This window comes from Cibotium barometz, chromosome 39 (genome assembly GCF_041138505.1).
Source record: "Cibotium barometz isolate CiBa-2024 chromosome 39, ASM4113850v1, whole genome shotgun sequence".
Taxonomy (NCBI): domain Eukaryota; kingdom Viridiplantae; phylum Streptophyta; class Polypodiopsida; order Cyatheales; family Cibotiaceae; genus Cibotium; species Cibotium barometz.
The window spans coordinates 47,010,602-47,028,363 of NC_141084.1; the positions used below are offsets into that span (position 1 = coordinate 47,010,602).

At 47.8% G+C, this 17,762-nt stretch overlaps 1 protein-coding gene across 15 annotated transcripts in view; it reads right to left on the reverse strand.

The window, feature by feature from the left end:
- The window catches only part of LOC147616168 (putative ubiquitin-like-specific protease 2B), a 165,781-nt gene that overhangs the window by 63,182 nt on the left and 84,837 nt on the right, over nucleotides 1-17,762 (reverse strand). For 13 of the 15 annotated variants that reach the window (XM_086778803.1, XM_086778800.1, XM_086778799.1 and 10 more), the window contains 3 exons: nucleotides 15,486-15,689; nucleotides 15,292-15,344; nucleotides 15,103-15,196 (listed from right to left, as the gene is read on the reverse strand). The exons of 1 other annotated variant lie outside the window; for it this stretch is intronic. In XM_086778803.1, the coding sequence (XP_086634929.1) occupies nucleotides 15,103-15,196; nucleotides 15,292-15,344; nucleotides 15,486-15,689 (351 nt within the window). The remainder of the gene's footprint in view (nucleotides 1-15,102; nucleotides 15,197-15,291; nucleotides 15,345-15,485; nucleotides 15,690-17,762) is intronic. One more of the 15 variants, XM_086778805.1, reaches the window with a different exon arrangement.

A 17,762-nucleotide genomic window follows, 5' to 3' on the forward strand; every position in this document is an offset into this window, starting at 1 on the left:
TACGCCAATCCGGGAGCACGTCAGCAGGGTCGGGGTCAATATGGCACTTCCGAGAAGCGGCAGCCACTACCCGAATCCTCTGAAAGGTGCACTCTGCAACCAAAGGCGACTCCACCTCCACTCTCTGGAGTCGGCCCTCATCCTGAATCTCATAATAGAGGCATCTGCCATCCTCAGTGCTAGCTCTGACAGCAATCAGGATCTCCAACTGCGTGAAGGCACCCATCCACCGTGGGGCCACTGGCTCGAGAGGTGTGAACCACTCCTCTGAAAGTGCCTCCTGAATATCATCCCTCATAATCAACCCCCCTCTGAAGTGACTCAGCCTCTCCACCTGGGTCTCCTCTGGTAGACTGCAGAAAGCCTGCCAGTCTCCAAAACTACGAGCTGGGCCTGCCGCTAAAGGTCCCCAGGCTAGACGAGGCCGAGAACCCAGCATATGACCCTGCTCTGTACGAACCGCTGGGCTCCAGATGAGCGGCTGCCTGGCCCGCTCCTCAACACAAGACGGAGGCCGCTGAGAGAGCCCCGGTCTCAGCAGCTCCCAAGCTCTCAGGATACTCAAAGCAAATCTGTCCTCCCATCCTCTACTGAGGCCTGTCCTCCTCATCTCTATGAATATCCAGCGAATCTCTGGTGCCCAAGTACCCCCTGCAGGAGGCGCCCGGGCCTGCAATCGCTGCAAGAGGAGCTCTTTCCAAGGCTCAGCGCCTGGAAGCAACCCCCGAACAATAAGCTTCCCCAATAAGGCTCTACTCTGATCGACTGGATCTATAATGCCCAAACCGCCCTGAGCCAGCGGGAGTGTAATAACTGCCCATGCAAACTTTGCCCGAGCTGGCTGACCGTCCCGCCCAGACCACAGAAAGTTCCTGATCAGCCTCTGTACCTGGCTGATGCAAGAGCTCGAAAAAATCCAGCAAGACGTAATGTACCACATAGTCGCTAACAGCACCTGATTTGCCACCACCACCCTCCCAGCCAAGGATAGTCGAGCTGTACTCCAATACAATAGCTTCTTCCGAATGCTCAGAAGAAGCGGGGCAATCTGCTGCTCAGGTGACAAATCGAGGCCAATCTGGCATCCCAAATACCGCACTGCTGTGCCGGGAGGAATCCATCTAAAACCGGGGTCCGGACTCCATGCCGGAGTGGGAGCACTACTGATCCAAAAGGCCACTGTCTTGCGCCAATTGATCAATGCTCCCGAAGCTGCACTAAAAACCTGGAGCGACTGCTCTGCCCGAATAAGATTGGCCTCTTGGCCATGCAAAAATAAGCCCGTGTCGTCTGCAAACTCAGCATCAAGCAAATCCTCCCCCCGGACTGGGAGCTGAAGTCCTCTCAAACCAACCTCCTCTGCCGTCAAATACATACTCATAGCCTCCGCAAAGAAGAGAAAAAGGAAAGGGGCGAGAGGACACCCCTGACGGACTGATCTGGTCAGCTCAAAACTCGGCCCCCGACCTCCTGCAATCAGCACCTGGCTGCGAGCTGTGGAATACAAAGCTGCCACCCCTCTGATCCATCCTGGCTCAAAGCCCAGGCGTAGCATAGTGCCCTCTAAGAATCCCCAATCAACTCTATCGTATGCCTTCTCAAAATCGAGAAGCATCACGACCAAGTCCTCGCCAAGAAACCTAGCTCGGGCCGTCGCCTCCCAGAAAGTAAAGATGTTGTCAAGGATACTGCGCTCCTTGACAAATCCTGTCTGAGTAGCATGAATCAACTCCCCCAGGAAGGGCTGGATCCTCAAACTCAAGGCCTTTGCCAAGACCTTGTATACAGTATTGAGGATCGTAATAGGCCTCCAATGCCGAATGTCATCCGATACTCCCTCCCCCTTGGGGATAAGATAGATCAAGCCCTCTGAAAAGCTCTGCGACATCACCCCAGTGTCCAAAACATGCTGAAAGCCCCTGCGGAGGCCTGGCCCCAAAAGGTCCCAATAGCGCATAAAAAAGGCCGGCGTCAGTCCGTCCTCCCCTGGGCAACTATGTCGCGGCAGGACCCTCAAGGCCTCGGCAAGCTCAATCTCTGACAGAGGCGCACCTAGAACTGTGCGCATATGGTCTGTGACCCTCCTCTGCACATGGGCCCACACAGTCTGTCTGCATACATCTCGATCCTCAGTGGCTGGCTCCGCTGACAGCAAGTCACGATAAAAAGCAGTGGCAATGGCTCTGATCTCCCCGAGCTCAGTAGCTACCGATCCATCCGGTCTAGCAAGCTGGCGAACCCCTGCTCGCGCATGACGGGGTCCAGTGATCTCAAAAAACTCCCCAGTCACTCTATCACCAAGCTGCGTCCACTGAGAGGCCTGACGCCGATAGTAAAACTCATGTCTCTGCTCCTCTGCCTCTCTAACCTCCTGGCGTGCCTGGCTCAGCTGGGACGCCACCCACTCACATGCAGGCTGCTGCTCCTGAAGGCGCTGTAGCGAAGCAAGGCTGCGTCTCAGCCGTTGCTCCCGCTCGCGAATCTCTCCCAGTCGTGTCAAAGCTGCAGCGTGTAGAAAAGAGCTAAGATCAATGAGTCCCTGGGCACACTGGCCCGCTGCATCCTGGTCAGAGCACTGACTATCATGCCAGATCCTCTCAATGTCCTCAGCGAGACTGGGGTCTGCAAGTACCCTCCCTGGGATCCTCAACTGCAAGCTGGGCTCCCGTGTCCCCTCCTCCAAAGTCAGTATAACTGGCGCATGATCTGAAAATGAGGTGCCAGCAAGAATGCCGACGGAGCCCCCTCGCTCCCCCAACCAATCGCCCACATAAAAGCGATCAATCCGAGATAGATTAGTCCCTCCCTGCCGGCGATCCGACCGAGAGAAACTAAGACTGTCCTGAGACCGGGAGAAAGCCCCATGCTGCCATGCATCAGTGATCCTCAGTGTCATACAAAACCGGTCCCAAGCTGCAAGCTCCGTGCCGTGCACTGTAACATGACTGCCTCCCACCCTATCTGCCGGGTCCTCAAGCATGTTGAAGTCTCCCCCAACACACCAATGTGCGGCCTCTGGCAATGCATCTGTAACCTGAGTCCAGAACTCTGCTCTGGCACTAGCATGATTGGGCGCATAGATGTTGAGCACACCCAATAGCTCATCATGCATCCTCAGAATGACATACTGTGCTCTACCAGGCACAATGATCCCTCGGTCCACAATGGCCTGCCGCCATGCATCTGCAATAACCATGCATACTCCTCCCTGTCCACCCAACGGACCAAACCCTGCAGACCAGAAAGTGTCCCATCTACCAGGCATCACCGAACCATATCTCCGGATCCTGCTCTCACCCAAGTGGTGCTCCTGCATCATCAGAATGTCAATGCTGCCACCAACCAGACATCTCTGTAGCTCCTGCCTCAAGCAGCCTCGATAGCGTATAAAGTGTGCTCCGCCAAGGCCCTGTACATTCCATGAGATGATCCTCATGGATGTCCTACTGAGGTGGATGCTGTCTCAGCCGTACGGCGGGCCTTCGCAAGCGGCTTGGATGGAGAGTAGTCCCCATCCGAACGGCTGCGAGTCTGCCCACCCGGTGTACTGCAAGAATCCCGGATCAGGCGCCAGTGGCTGTGACCCATGGCGACTGCCTCCTGCTCTGACATAGTAACCTCGTGAATGCTCACATATCCTGGGTCGCGCGCCAAATCTGCAACTATGCGCACGACCAAATGCCGAATCCCGGATGTATCCACACCCCCGGGATCCAAGACAAAATGAGCCAACTCCCAAAGTCGGCCTAGCACATCTGTAACCTCCAAATCGCTCATGTGATGAGAAAACTCAACTGCCTGAGTCTTCAACGTGCTGAGAGCGAGCTCTAGAGTCCACTCCCGGTCACAAGGTCCACATAGAGGGAACGAGAAGGCCACTGCTGAGTCTAGTGCCTCCTCCCCGCGGGCCGGAGGTATCACTACATGCACTCGGATGGGTGCTGGCTCATGGGGGCCCTCTGCTCCAAAAAGCCGTGTGAAGGTATAATCAAACGCCGCCGAGCGCTGTCGAATGCCGAGGCGACTCAGCCGACTACGAATAGATGAAATCCGTGAGGCCCTAATCGGCATAGGTCTCCTCTGTGATGCTCGAGCGAGGTCAGTGCTCAGCGCCCTCCGGACTGCAGGTGAGCGCCAGGGAGCTGCCAGGACCTCCCGGGAAGGCGAGGCGGGCGGAGGGGGAGGAGGGGGAGGCGAGGGAGGAGGAGAGGGAGCCGCTGCCGAGATCGGAGCGGGGGCGGGAGGAGGCGATGGTGGAAGCGAGGCGGTGGGAGGGGATGGGTGTGGGGGAGGTGAAGGAGGGGGAGCTGGCATCTCCTGGCTAGCCCTGGAAATCTGCAGCTGGAACAAATCCTGCGAAATTCCGTCGCCACTGTGTTTTTCTGTCGCCCGCTGTGTTTCCGTCCGTCTATTCTGCCGTTGCTCCACCGTCCGACTGCCACAAACAGGCGGCAGTAGTGGGGAGCCCACCACCTCCGTCCAGCCTCGCGGGCGGCACCACTTCTGTAGCAGCCGGCGTCCCAGCTGCACCTCCCGCCCGTCAGTCGGCGCTTGGGAGCTCCGTCAACTACGTGCCGGCCTGGGCCGTCGACAATCCACACGTCGCCCCTCCCGTTCCGGCCGCTCACAAACGCGCCGTTGCGCTCCAGGATCGGCCTTCGTCGCCGTCGCCGTCGTCGTCCGTTCTGTTCCGTGACGGCCACCCGAACCCGCCGTCCATCCTGCGCCAATGGTTCCAGGCCTCCCTGCGCCTCAGTCTGCTTCTCGCGTCCCGGCGGGTCCTGCCCGACTCCTACGCCTCCGTACGCTGTTCGCGTCACTGCTCCTACCCGGCACCAGCGCCTAGCGCCTGAATGGTCCGTCGCCTGCCTCGTCGCCTCTGCCCGCTTCCACTATTCGAACCCTCCGACCTGAATGCCCGATACCTGCACCTCCTGGACACCTGCAGCTACACGCACCCGGTTCCACCTGGCTGCCAGCTACACGCACCAGCCTTCAACGTTGATTCTCCAGCTGCAACGACTTGGCCAGCCTGCTGGCTCCCTCTATTCGTCTGTCTGCTCCAAGCCTGCTGCCCTTGCAGGAAGGTATTTCTCTGTGCACGTTTTGGGTCAAATACAAATACAATATTTTGCAGCCATTCCAGTGCAGGTCATATGCAGATTTAGCAGACAATTCTGTGCAAAACAAATTCACAGGAAAATTGCAGGTCCAATTTGGGGAATTTATCAATTTCAGGACAAATTGAAAAAATTGGGCATTTTGCTTTGCCTGCAATTTGGGGGTTTTTGAAATTGAGGTCAAAATCAGCAAATTGAACCTCTCTTATTTGCAGAAATTTGGGGGTTTTTGAAATTGAGGTCAAAATCAGCAAACTGAACCTCTTATTTGCAGAAATTTGGGGGTTTTCAAAATTGAGGTCAAAATCAGCAAATTGAGCCTCTTCCAGTTGCAGAAATTTGGTGCTTTTGTGAAAATTGGCCAATTAGATGCACATTGAAGCGATTGGGGATTTTCTAATTGAAGCATGTAATTGGGCATTACAGCTGCGATTTGTCGCATATGTATACACATTGTGTGTAATTGGACAATTTGGTGCAGGTTTACACTCGCTTTTGGTTTGCAGGCATACATTTGCACAGGACATTTGGTTGCCTGGCAGTGCACATTGGTGCTTGGTTTGCTTGCAGATATATTTTGTTGACATGGCACAGAATGCTACAGATGTATTCGGTGTGCTCACCCAGGAGGACAAGCTAGATGGATCTAACTACTCCCTCTAGAGTTTCATGATCCGTAATTTGCTGGTAGCCAAAGGGCTTTGGGGCATCGTACACACGCCCACTTACCATACAGCCAGCCACGCCTCAAAGAGGAGGTGCTCAAAGAGCTCCTGATGTAGATCCTGCTCCCACACAAGAGCAGAAGAGATGGGACTCTAGAGATGCACAGGCCATGTCATTGATAGCCCTTTCAGTGAAAAGGACTATTATTCCGCACATTCGTTCATACAAGACATCGAAGCTTGCATGGGACACATTGGAAGCAATGTATCAGGTACGCAACGAGGCAAGAGTTGCCTACTTGAAGAGGCAATTGGATCTTCTTTCTATGGATGAGGGTGACTCTATGGCAGATCATCTCACCAAAGTGAAAGATTTGCAGGAACCATTGCTCAACATTGATGAGGTTAACCCAAACAGACAGATGGTCACCAACACTCTTCATTCTTTACCGCCTTCCTACTTGGGTTTTCACACCTCTCTCAACCTCTCAATGAGAGAAGGTGGTGATCCTGTCACTTTTGAAGAGCTCGTGGTGGGTTTACTCTTGCAAGAAGAGCAAACAAGAGCAAACTTATCGAGCAACCTTGGTGGAGAAAAGGCATTTACAGCCAAGGATAAGGGTAAAGCAAAGAGCTTTAAGCATGGGGGACAACAGTCTAGCAAGGCTGGTCATGGACAGCCCTCTTCTAGTGGTGAAAAGTCTGACAAAGGGGATGCAAACAAGCCCAAAAAAAAAGGCAAATGTCACTACTGCCATAAGCCTGGACACTACATCAGTGAATGTAGGAAGCGGATTGCAAGAGAGAAAAGGAAAGAAGCAGGCAATGCAGTAGCAGACTCTTCTAATGACAAAGCACAGCAATCAACTAATGTAATCCAGGAAGAGTACACTTTTTTGGTCACATGCACTAGTGACACACCAAGTGCTTCAGACACTGATATGTCTTGCATTGCATCTGACAGACAGCATGCATCATGGTATTTTGATAGTGGTGCTTCAAGCCACATCACTTCATGCAAAGATGTATTTCAGCACTTGGTTTATGCTTCAAATAGCCGCATTGTATCATGTGCAGATCATACCACATATCCAGTAAAGGGAATTGGTAATGTCATACTTATTGCAGCCAATGGTGCTAATATATGTATGAAAAATGTATTGTATATTCCAGGGATAAAGAAAAATCTGCTCTCCGTCTCAGCCATAAACGACCAAGGTTTAAAGGTTGAATTTGAAGATGGGAAGTGTTTGGTAAAAGACCCATCAAAGGGTTATGAAATAGTCACTTCTGGAACACGATACAAAGGCTTGTATAAGTTGGACAGCTATGACAAGCGCACTTATGATGCAAATACAGTGGCTGCCCACACTCCTGATATGCATGATGCAGAGCTATGGCATGCTCGTTTTGGGCATGTAAATTTTCATAGTTTGATGCTTTTGCAGAAGCATCATATGGTTGATAATATGCCGCCTCTTGAGTCTCCACCAAGACATGTATGTGAGGGGTGTATTTTGGGAAAGATGCAACGAAAACCATTGCCCAAAGATGGAGCTGTTAGAGCTGAAAGTAAATTACAGCTCATACATAGTGATGTATGTGGTCCAATGCGGACACCATCCATAGGGGGGCATCTTTACTTTGTCACATTCATTGATGACTACTCCAGGTTTGCTTAGGCTTACCCTTTGAAAGCGAAAGCAGATGTGTTTACATGCTTTTGACACTTTGTAGCAATGGCTGAAAATATGTGTGGATGTAAAGTCCAAACACTCCGCTCAGATAGAGGTGGAGAATACATGTCAAATGCATTCAATGATTATATGCTTCAAAAGGGCATCAAACACCAATGTACTGTGCCTTATACACCAAAGCAGAATGGTGTAGCTGAAAGGAAAAATAGATCACTCATGGAGATGGCAAGATGCATGGTCAAAGTACAAAAGTTGCCTCACAAATTTTGGATGGAAGCTATAATGTGTGCAGCTCATGTGTTGAAGAGGTGTCCAACAAAAGCTTTGAAAACTATAACACCATTTGAGGCTTGGTATAGCCGAAAGCCAACAGTGGATTATATGCGTACATTTGGGTGTTTGGCATATGCACATGTGCCAGAACAACTCCGAACAAAGCTAGATGACAAAGCAATTAAATGCATTTTTGTGGGCTACAGCAATGAGAGCAAAGGGTACCGTCTTTATAATCCAACTACACGAAGGATTTTTGTCAGTAGAGATGTGGTATTTGCTGAAAATTCAGAACAGCCCATGTACAGCTTGTATAAAAGCAATGATACAGGCATACAGGAAATGTTTGATGGACTTTTACCCATTGCAATTAGGGGGGATTCAGATCAGCCAGCCCCTACACAAGTAAATCCTCATGTAGAACATGTGGACCAGCCAGCCATTCAGCCCCCTTCTATGGAAGAAGTGGAAGATCTTGTCAGGGAAGAGCAAACAGCCATAGACACAGCCAAGTCAGTGCCAAGATGGTTGCTGAAAACTTTGCAAGAAAGCAAACTTGCAACTCCACTCACAGGTAGAACAAGGGCTAGTTCCAGCCAGGCTTTGAATGTACATCGTGGGGAGTCTGCATTCGCAATGGGTGGTCTCTTTGATTCAGAAGAGCCTTCTTCTTATGAAGAAGCACATGAGAATGAGCATTGGTTGCAAGCTATGCAAGCTGAAATTTCCTCTATCATGAAGAACAATACATGGGATCTTGTGGAATTGCCTAAAGGCAACCATGTAATTGGAACAAAGTGGGTGTACAAAGTCAAAAGAAAGTCTGATGGTACTATTGACAGGTACAAAGCAAGACTTGTGGCTAAAGGCTACTCCCAAAAAAAGGGAATAGATTATGAAGAGACTTTTGCTCCTACTTCGAGAATGACCACAATAAGATCTGTGATTGCATTGGCTGCCCATAAAGGATGGAAAGTGCATCAATTGGACATCAAAACTGCATTCTTAAATGGGGATTTACAGGAGGAAGTATATGTAAATCAGCCCATTGGTTTTGTAGTTCCTGGTGAGGAACATAAAGTATGCAGGTTGCACAAAGCATTGTATGGGTTAAAGCAAGCTCCAAGAGCTTGGTACGATAAGATACATGCTCATCTAACCAGCCAAGGTTATGAGAATAGTCCAGCTGAAAGCACATTGTATGTGAAGAAAACCGATGCCGATATTCTCATAGTCATCTTGTATGTAGATGACATGCTCATTACAGGTACAAGCAAAGCACAAATTTCAGATTTCAAAGCTGATTTGAAAGCTGAATTTGATATGTCAGATTTGGGGCCTTTACACTACTATCTCGGCATACAGTTTATGCATACAGATGATGGCATTTTTATGCAGCAAACTAAGTACATAAAAAGTTTGCTAAAAAGGTTTCACATGGATGAATGTAAGCCCATTTCTACTCCGGTAGAACCAGGTGTACGGCTTACTATGCATGATATTGGAGAGCCTTTTGAGGCCGGCATTTACAGCCAGGCAGTGGGATGCCTCATTTACTTGTGTAACACGAGGCCAGACATATCTTTTGGGGTGTCTTTGTTGAGCAAATTCATGCACAGCCCAGGCACAAAGCATTGGCAAGCAGTCAAACGCATTTTTCGATATCTTAAGGGTACCCTGGATCTTGGTTTGTTCTATCCCAGGGGGGGCAGCTTGCAGCTTTATGCATACAGTGATTCAGATTGGGCTGGTGATTATGATACCAGGCAATCCACCAATGGGAATTGTTTTTTTCTTGACGGTTCATGCATATCTTGGTTTAGTAAAAAGCAACCCACTGTTGCTACATCTACTTGTGAGGCTGAGTACAGGGCAATCTTTACAGCTACAGTAGATTGTGTATGGTTGAGGAGACTATTGGCTGATCTTCGTGAGTGTCAGCAGACACCCACCACCATTCTCACTGATAGCCAGAGTGCTATGGCCGTGACACGAAATCCAGTATTTCATGCACGTACCAAGCACATAGAGATTCATTATCACTATGTCAGAGAGAGGCTACATGCAAGGGAGATCAGTTTATCTTATTGCCTTACACAGGATAATGTTGCAGATCTATTCACAAAGGCTTTACCTTGAGAAAAGTTTGAAGCTTTCCACAAAGCTTTGGGCTTACTCTCATACAGAGAGTGATCTCCTACCTTGGACAGGTTCACACTTCCACTACAGGGGGGATTTGTAGGCATATGCTCACTTATGGTAGTGCTATGTGTGAACAGGGCTTAACCAAGGGCACTTTTTCCCATGTGGTTTTTCCCCTTGGACATCAAGTGTGAAAGCACACTCTAACATATAATATTTTGTACTTCTATATTATATGGATGTGGCACACATGCAAGGGTTGACTTGCATTTTGTGGATACCACACTTTTGGCTCTCTCTCTCTCTCTCTCTCTCTCTCTCTCATTTCTGTGTGTGAGCTTCTCTACCCTGCACCTAACGCTAATGTGCAGGTTTGTGTGTGTGAGTGTGTGAGTCCAACACCCAACAGTTAACCAGAGCCATGTATGTTATTTATCTCCACATTATAGAGTACTTTGTACTTTTTCTCTTTTGTATCCATTTGATGTCCATTGAGACATGATGATGATGTACACAGGTTTTGTCTCATAGGCTGCTTTGTGGCCTTTAGAAGACGTTAATAAAATCTTTCTTTCTTTCTTTTCTCTCTCTCTTGGAAGTGAGCCTGACGAAGTGACAGTGTCATCAGGCTCACTTCCAGGAGCGTCGCACCAAAGGATGGCTATTTGACACCTTAGTCACCCCAGCTAACTCTTTCTCTCTCTCTTGGAAGTGAGCCTGATGGAGCGACAGTGTCATCATGCTCGTTTCTAGGAGCCTCGCACCAAAGGATGGCTATTTGACACCTTAGTCACCAAGCTATGATGTATGCAGCACCGGCATGGGCCCCTAACATCTCCATGTATGATTGGCGTTGGATGGAGAGACCGTAGATCCTCATGATCTCTAGGATGATTTACAGCAAACCATCAGTACCACATGAGATCGTCAAAGCACAGCTTGCAGTTCCCCCCATGACGGTCGAGGCTCTATTTCAAACCATACCTACATCAAACATCAGAGGCATGGGTCTACAGAGACTACCCCGCTTGGGCATGGAGTCGTCACAGAGTATTGCCACAGCAGGCCATCACCCCTCATGGTATATGCTGCAGCAGATGAGTGGTTCTCAGCACATGGGCTCGACATGGATAGATTACTGCCCTTCCAGTATGATGATACCTCCCTATACTTTACACTCTACCGAGACAAGAGGAATAGAGTTCTAAGACAGGATTTGATCGAGATGCACACGAAGAGACTTGGTCTGGTCCCCTTCCCACCAAGATGCAGTACTACAGAGATCATTTCCTTAGATTCATAGAGGATGGATTTGTCAGACGCCCAGGCTATATGGATGTACACATGGCTCACGCTATGAGGGTGACTATTGGTCAGATCAGAGTTTCCTCTCACACTCTGGAGATTGAGGTAGGGAGAGTAGCACGGGCCCCTAGAGAGGACAAAGTATGCAGATTATGCCACAACGAGGTAGAGACAGAGGAGCATTACATATGCAGATGCCCTGTATATTATGAGATCAGAGGGAGACTCCACTACTTGTTCAAAGAGGGTTTTGGCCCACTTAGCCGGGTGACGGAGTATCCTGATCAGAGATGCTTAGGCCTTTTCCTCCTTGAGCTACACCAACATAGAGAGAGGCTACAAGTAAGAGCCAGAGATCCCAGCCACAAATCACCAGCTTCTTCAAGCCTATGAGCGAGCCACATCCCCCTCTCCCTGTATCATCTACCTCCCGAGTCCCGACAAGGGCTCACACTACAGAGAGCCTCGAAGATCAGAGCTACCAGGAGACCACGACTGCCCGAACGCAGACCACCACTACTCCATCAAGCCTAGTCTGCCCAGATCCAGATCCAGGCATGATACCGCAGAGCTATGGACGAGAGAGTCCAGAGGCTCATCTACGTACAAGTATTGCACACACGTTTGGGATGCAGGTCCGGACCGCACCAGAGCTCGCATCTTGGGCCTCACATGCCATAGTGTGGCAGCATGTAAGGGTGCACCCGAGGGAGTTAAGGACATCTGCAGGAGATTGCAAGCGGGCACTTCAACGCATGGTCGAATTGTATATGTGGATGAACAGGTTGCCGATTTGGGTGAAAATAAGAGCACACAAGGATCAACAAAGATGAGTACTCAAGCAAGTGCTCATGCAAGTGCTCCAGCTGCACCTTCAAAGAGGCAAAAGGTGTCAACTGCAAAGGGGGCATTGGCTAATGCATGGCAGTTTGCAAGCACGATGAGAGGCAAGCATTGTCATGCATCATTTCTTTTACACAGAGGACATTCCTCATTGGAAAGTGAGAAGTTATTCTTGCAGATGGTGAAGGTAGTTGGGCAAGCAGGTCCTATCTATTTGCCCCCCTCTAATAATCAACTACATACAAAGGAGTTGCGCCATGAGGTGAAATGTGTTGATAGAAAGATGCTTGCATAAGGGAGAAATGGAAGAAATATGGATGTACTATCGTGTGTGATGGTTGGTCCGATACCAGATGCAAGCCTATCATCAACTTTATGGCATGCTCTATTCATGGCAGTGTGTTCTTGAAGACAGTGGATACTCCGGGCGAATACAAGTCCGGCGAGTATATCTTTGAGCACCTCAAGCAAGTTATTCTGGAGGTTGGGTCAGCAAATGTGGTCCAATTTTGCATGGACAATGCCTCTAATTGCATACATGCAAGAGAATTGATTGAGGAGTGGCCGACCATATTTTTCACTAGGTGTGCATGTCATTGTCTAGATCTTCTGTTTGAGGATACTAGCAAGCTTGATTTGGTTGCTCGTGTATTGGACCGGATTGTCACTTTTGTAATGCAGAAGCAAACAGTTCTAGCTCTGTTCAGAGAGCCGAGTACAAAGGATTTGGTGAGGCCCGCGCTTACGCACTTTGGTTACATGTTCATAATGCAGGTCCACTTGTTGGATGAGAGATGTTACAAGGGCTTGCGCAAGTTAATGCTTTGTGACAAGTTTGGCAAATTGAAGGTAGCACGCACTCCACATACAGAGGAGGTGTTGTCCATCATTTATGGAGCTTCTTTTTGGCAAGAAGCTAGAGTGATTGTGAAAATTTGTGCACCTATTCTCAAAATTCTTCGCTTGGCTGATAGGGAAGGAGCTACCATGGGTCTTGTTTATGAGCTCACTGATCACATGGTAGGGAAGATAGAAAACATGCAAGGTATTGATGTTACCAAGTCGCAAGAGGTCAAAAACCTTTGTTCATAATGCTGGTCAACTTGTTTGATGAGAGATGTTACAAGGGCTTGCTCAAGTTAATGCTTTGTGACAAGTTTGGCAAATTGAAGGTAGCAGGCACTCCACATACAAAGGAGGTGTTGTCCATTATTTATGGAGCTTCTTTTTGGCAAGAAGCTAGAGTGATTGTGAACATTTGTGCACCTATTCTCAAAATTCTTCGTTTGGCTGATAGGGAAGGAGCTACCATGGGTCTTGTTTATGAGTTCACTGATCGCATGGTAGGGAAGATAGAAAACATGCAAGGTATTGATGTTAGCAAGTTGCAAGAGGTCAGAAACCTTTGTGTTGGCCAACGGGAGATGATGCATACACCCTTGCATGCTGTTGGCAATGTTTTACATCTTGTTTGGAGAGGAAAAGAGCAAGACACCGATGCCGAAGTGGATGAGGGTTGGATGACTATGCTTGAAAGATACACTAAAGGTGATGTGGATTTGCAGGGAATTCTGATTGATGAGCTTGATAAGTTCAAATCGGAAGAAGGCACATTTGCTCGTGCCATTGACAAGATGAGAAAACGATGCAAGAGGGGGTGAAATGGTGGGAGACATTTGGGGTATGTACACCTAAATTACAGCAGCTAGCAATTCGGGTGCTTTCTCAAGGCACATGTGCACTTTTTCTCTCATCCACACCAAAAGAAGAAATAGGCTAAAACCTTCACATATAGAGAAGCTCGTTCACATACACACAAACCTCCATTTCATCTCCAAAATCAAGGAGTAGGGTTATGTGAAGATGGAGATCATATTAGAGATGCTAAACAAAGAGAAGGATGATGACCAGTTGATCACTCTGCAAGCATTGCAAGATAAAGAGACTATGGCCGTGGTGAGGCCTCATGCTCTTATGCTACTAGGGCCCTTGACATTGATGATGATGATGATGATGATGATGACATTGCTCATGCCGATGATACTGATGGCATTGCTCATACTCAAGAGGAGCTTGATCGATTAATCATAATGGTTGACTCAAGCTGTGGCTTTTGTTTGGTTTCTTTAGACTTGATTCCCTTCTTTTGAGTTTTACCTTTGCCTTCTAGGCCTCGGCCTTAGAATGTTACTTTTTTGTAGTATCATCATCATGTATGGTGTGAGTCGTGACAACTTACATGATGATGTCCGGACTCTCAACTCTCAAATCAGGTTTCTCAAATTTTGTCTTATAATCTTACTAAGCTTGAGTTTTGACTATACACGCTAGTCACTAAATAGTGCAATATATGTCTTAATCATTGATAAAGTTCTAACTTCTCTCTCTCACGTTCTCATGTCTCCTTGAAAAATGACTTAGAGAATTAGGGTTTACGTATGTTTCAGGCCAGGGGGAAATACCTTACTTCAAGCATACTTTCATACCCATATGCATATGCCGTATGCCGTATGTTTGCTGTATGAAAAAACTACGACACAAGATTAGGCTGGCTAACCTGCGGTTAGCATCAAGTATGTAACCGTTCGAGATACGCCCTTCTTGCTAGCTCACTGGCATGGAAAGAACCCTACGATTGTGAGAACGGCTTGAACCTCACATAAGTGGCCTACATTTGTAGGGATAGGCTGCATGGAGGAAAGAACAATAATCTCAAAGCCTCCCTCACGCTTGGGAATAAAGTCTTCCAAGTAATTGTAGCCCTAGAGTTATGAGCGCCTTCCAAGCCAAAGAATAAATAATTGCAAATCAATCTCCTCAGTTGACCAACACAGTTGTGAAAAACACCAGCAAGAAGAAATATATCAGGCCATGGCAAGGAGAATCAAATTCACAGTTACCACTCTAGAACCCAATCCTAGCTTCACACAGATCCAACATGGCAATTTCTTTGTATACACTTCAGAAAAGGTGTGCATTGCTGCATCAGGTTGCAATCTACATTATACCGGTCCTCAACATCACTGAGCTTTAAGACCAATGCGGATAGAGACTCACTTTCTAATCGGTTCTTCCAAGCCTATGTGAGAACCTTCCAATGAGTCGAAGTGCAGAATTGCAGGTTCCTTGCAGCTGCTTGCTTGTTGATGCTCTGTTGCCACCAAAAAATGCTCTCAAAACATTACCCAAAAGATAGGAAAAAAAACCAAAGTAAACAGACTTCCTGCATATGTCTATGATGGTTACCATGATCAGACAAGTATCCCGGATGGCAGACAACAATCAAACTCCAGTGAGCACTGGCCAAAACAACAGAGCAATATATTTAAACCAACCCCATGCAGCAAACCTGAAAAGAAAAATTTCCATGAATTGAAGGCATTCAAGCAAACATGCACAGGCAACCTTCCAATAGCACAGCAGAGAAGAGCATACATCACCTCTGCATTATGGGTATAAACAGGAAGTCTTTCTCAAATATGTTGACATTTCTTGTCCATCTTTTCACACGCTTAAACACACAACTATTTCTCTTGGACCCATATGCATAGTCCTTATCCGACTTAGTCAACTTCCGATAAAAAAAGCTATTGAAGAAATAAATCCGCTCCTTCTCATCCTCTGAAAAACTACTTTGTAGGAACCTGAATTAAAAAATGAAACAGAATTTTTCAAGAAGATTTAGAAAATTGTAAAAATAAAAGTCTTTTCGTAAATCACTTTGCTTGGCGAAACCACCATAGAAGGTCTCAACGGGCAAAAGACTGATCTGAAACCATCTTTGACTAGCTGCCTGCAAGTGCTTGAAAAATCATATAAGAAAGCGTGTGCACACGAAAACACACACATACACAAAGAAAGAGAGATTTATAATTTATGCAAGAGGCCAAAACGGCCCTCAGAATACCATGTAGCCTCTCCACCATCCTCCAATCCTCTCCACCAAGATTGGAGACCACAAAAGGGTGACCCATACATCACTGCCGGTGTCATTAAGGCGTCAAAAAGCCATCTCTTGGTGTACGGTTTCTGAAAATGGCCTGAAAGCAGTGTCGCTCAAGTCTCACAATAGCTGCATATCCCCTAGCAATCGTGGCATGTGCTGCTGGTCTCATCGGTAGCGTGGCCTTGTGAAAGTAACCCCCGCCGGTGAGGTATTAAAGACTATAACCTTGATTTTTCCAAGTTAACAGTGAGGTCCCTCTGCTCACAAAAAGCTTGCAATGCCTCCATATGCTTGTGCAACCCCTCTTTGGAGCTAGACCTCAGCACAATGTCATCTGCATAGAGTAGGATAGGCACCAACATGTCTCCAAGCATAGCCTCAGCCCCTCCCAGTCTATGTACATGCCAAACAAAGTCGGCGACAAAGGGCATCCTTGCTTCACCCCAATGTTGCTCGTGATCCTACTAGACATACCTCCAAGTGCCCTCACCCTCCCTGTCACTGACTCAGATAATGCCATCACTCCCCAAATGATCTGCTTTGGAAATCCCAACTCCTGTAATCGGTGAAAAGAGGTTGTAACCGCTACGAGACCCGGAGCAGAAGAGAAACACTTCAAATATGCAAACACAAAATAACAGCAGGAAACCACGAGAAATAAATAGACAGCACACTGAGCTGGAATGCCCAGCACCCCGTAGGAACTTCTTTATTACGTAGAAGCTTTTACAAAGAATCCAAGAGGGTGCATGAGACCGCTCCCTACAGGAAGCCTACAGATCGGAAGACAATATACACATATTTAGAACACTTAATTTAACTGTTATTAAACAATGGAGACAACATCAGCAACACAAATACTGGAAATACTGAAAATACAAATGACACCAACACTGGGGCCGGCAAGGGCCGGCCCCTCCCCTCAATACTTTTTTTGTATTTCTTGGAGTATTTATATTTGTACAAGGTCACGAGCCTGACAGGCCAGATTTCTCCACAAGGGAGTGAAAACAACCAAAAAAATCGGTTCAAGTCGATGAAGGGGTGTTGGGCGGAGTAGCCCCAAATCACAGACTCATTCCCACCTTCACTGAGTGGACACCTGCCTTTCACTGGTCTTCCGGGACCGTGCACCAACAGGCACGCCCGTACTGACGCAAGCCAAGGAGTACACCACAAAGGGAACATGGTCTAGTTCTCCCCAATGAGCTTTGCTCCCAAATTCCCTGGTGAGTCTAACCTTCACTCGCTCTCAGAAGCTCTGAGAGCGCGGTTAACAACACCACACAACAGGGGAATATACTAACCACACCAAGAAGAATTTCCTGAACATGGTCAGCATATACATACCATGCTCCTGCACTACACAACTTAAAACATTTTCTGAATTTAAATTAGCAAATTTCATATTTATTCAAATGAGAAAAAGAATATGAGAGCACCTGCTACGGTGAGTATAATCCAGATACAACCGGTACTATTTGTAGCAGGTACAATCAAGCACTTTAGGTACTTCACAAGTGTGCAAGTACAACCAGCCAGGTACTATGCAGGTACTTGTACTTGCAGCAAGTACAGTAGGTACACAAGGGCAGCCAACAGGTACAGTAGGTACTCCAGGGGCTGGTATAGGCGGGTACAACAGGTACTGCTGTCAAGACCCTGTGTTTTTCTCTGGACAAGATGCAGATGTGCACGGGGACATGGTGGACAGTGTGAATGGCATCACGTGGGAGTGAAGATGGAAGCCCATGTGTGGATAACCCCATGT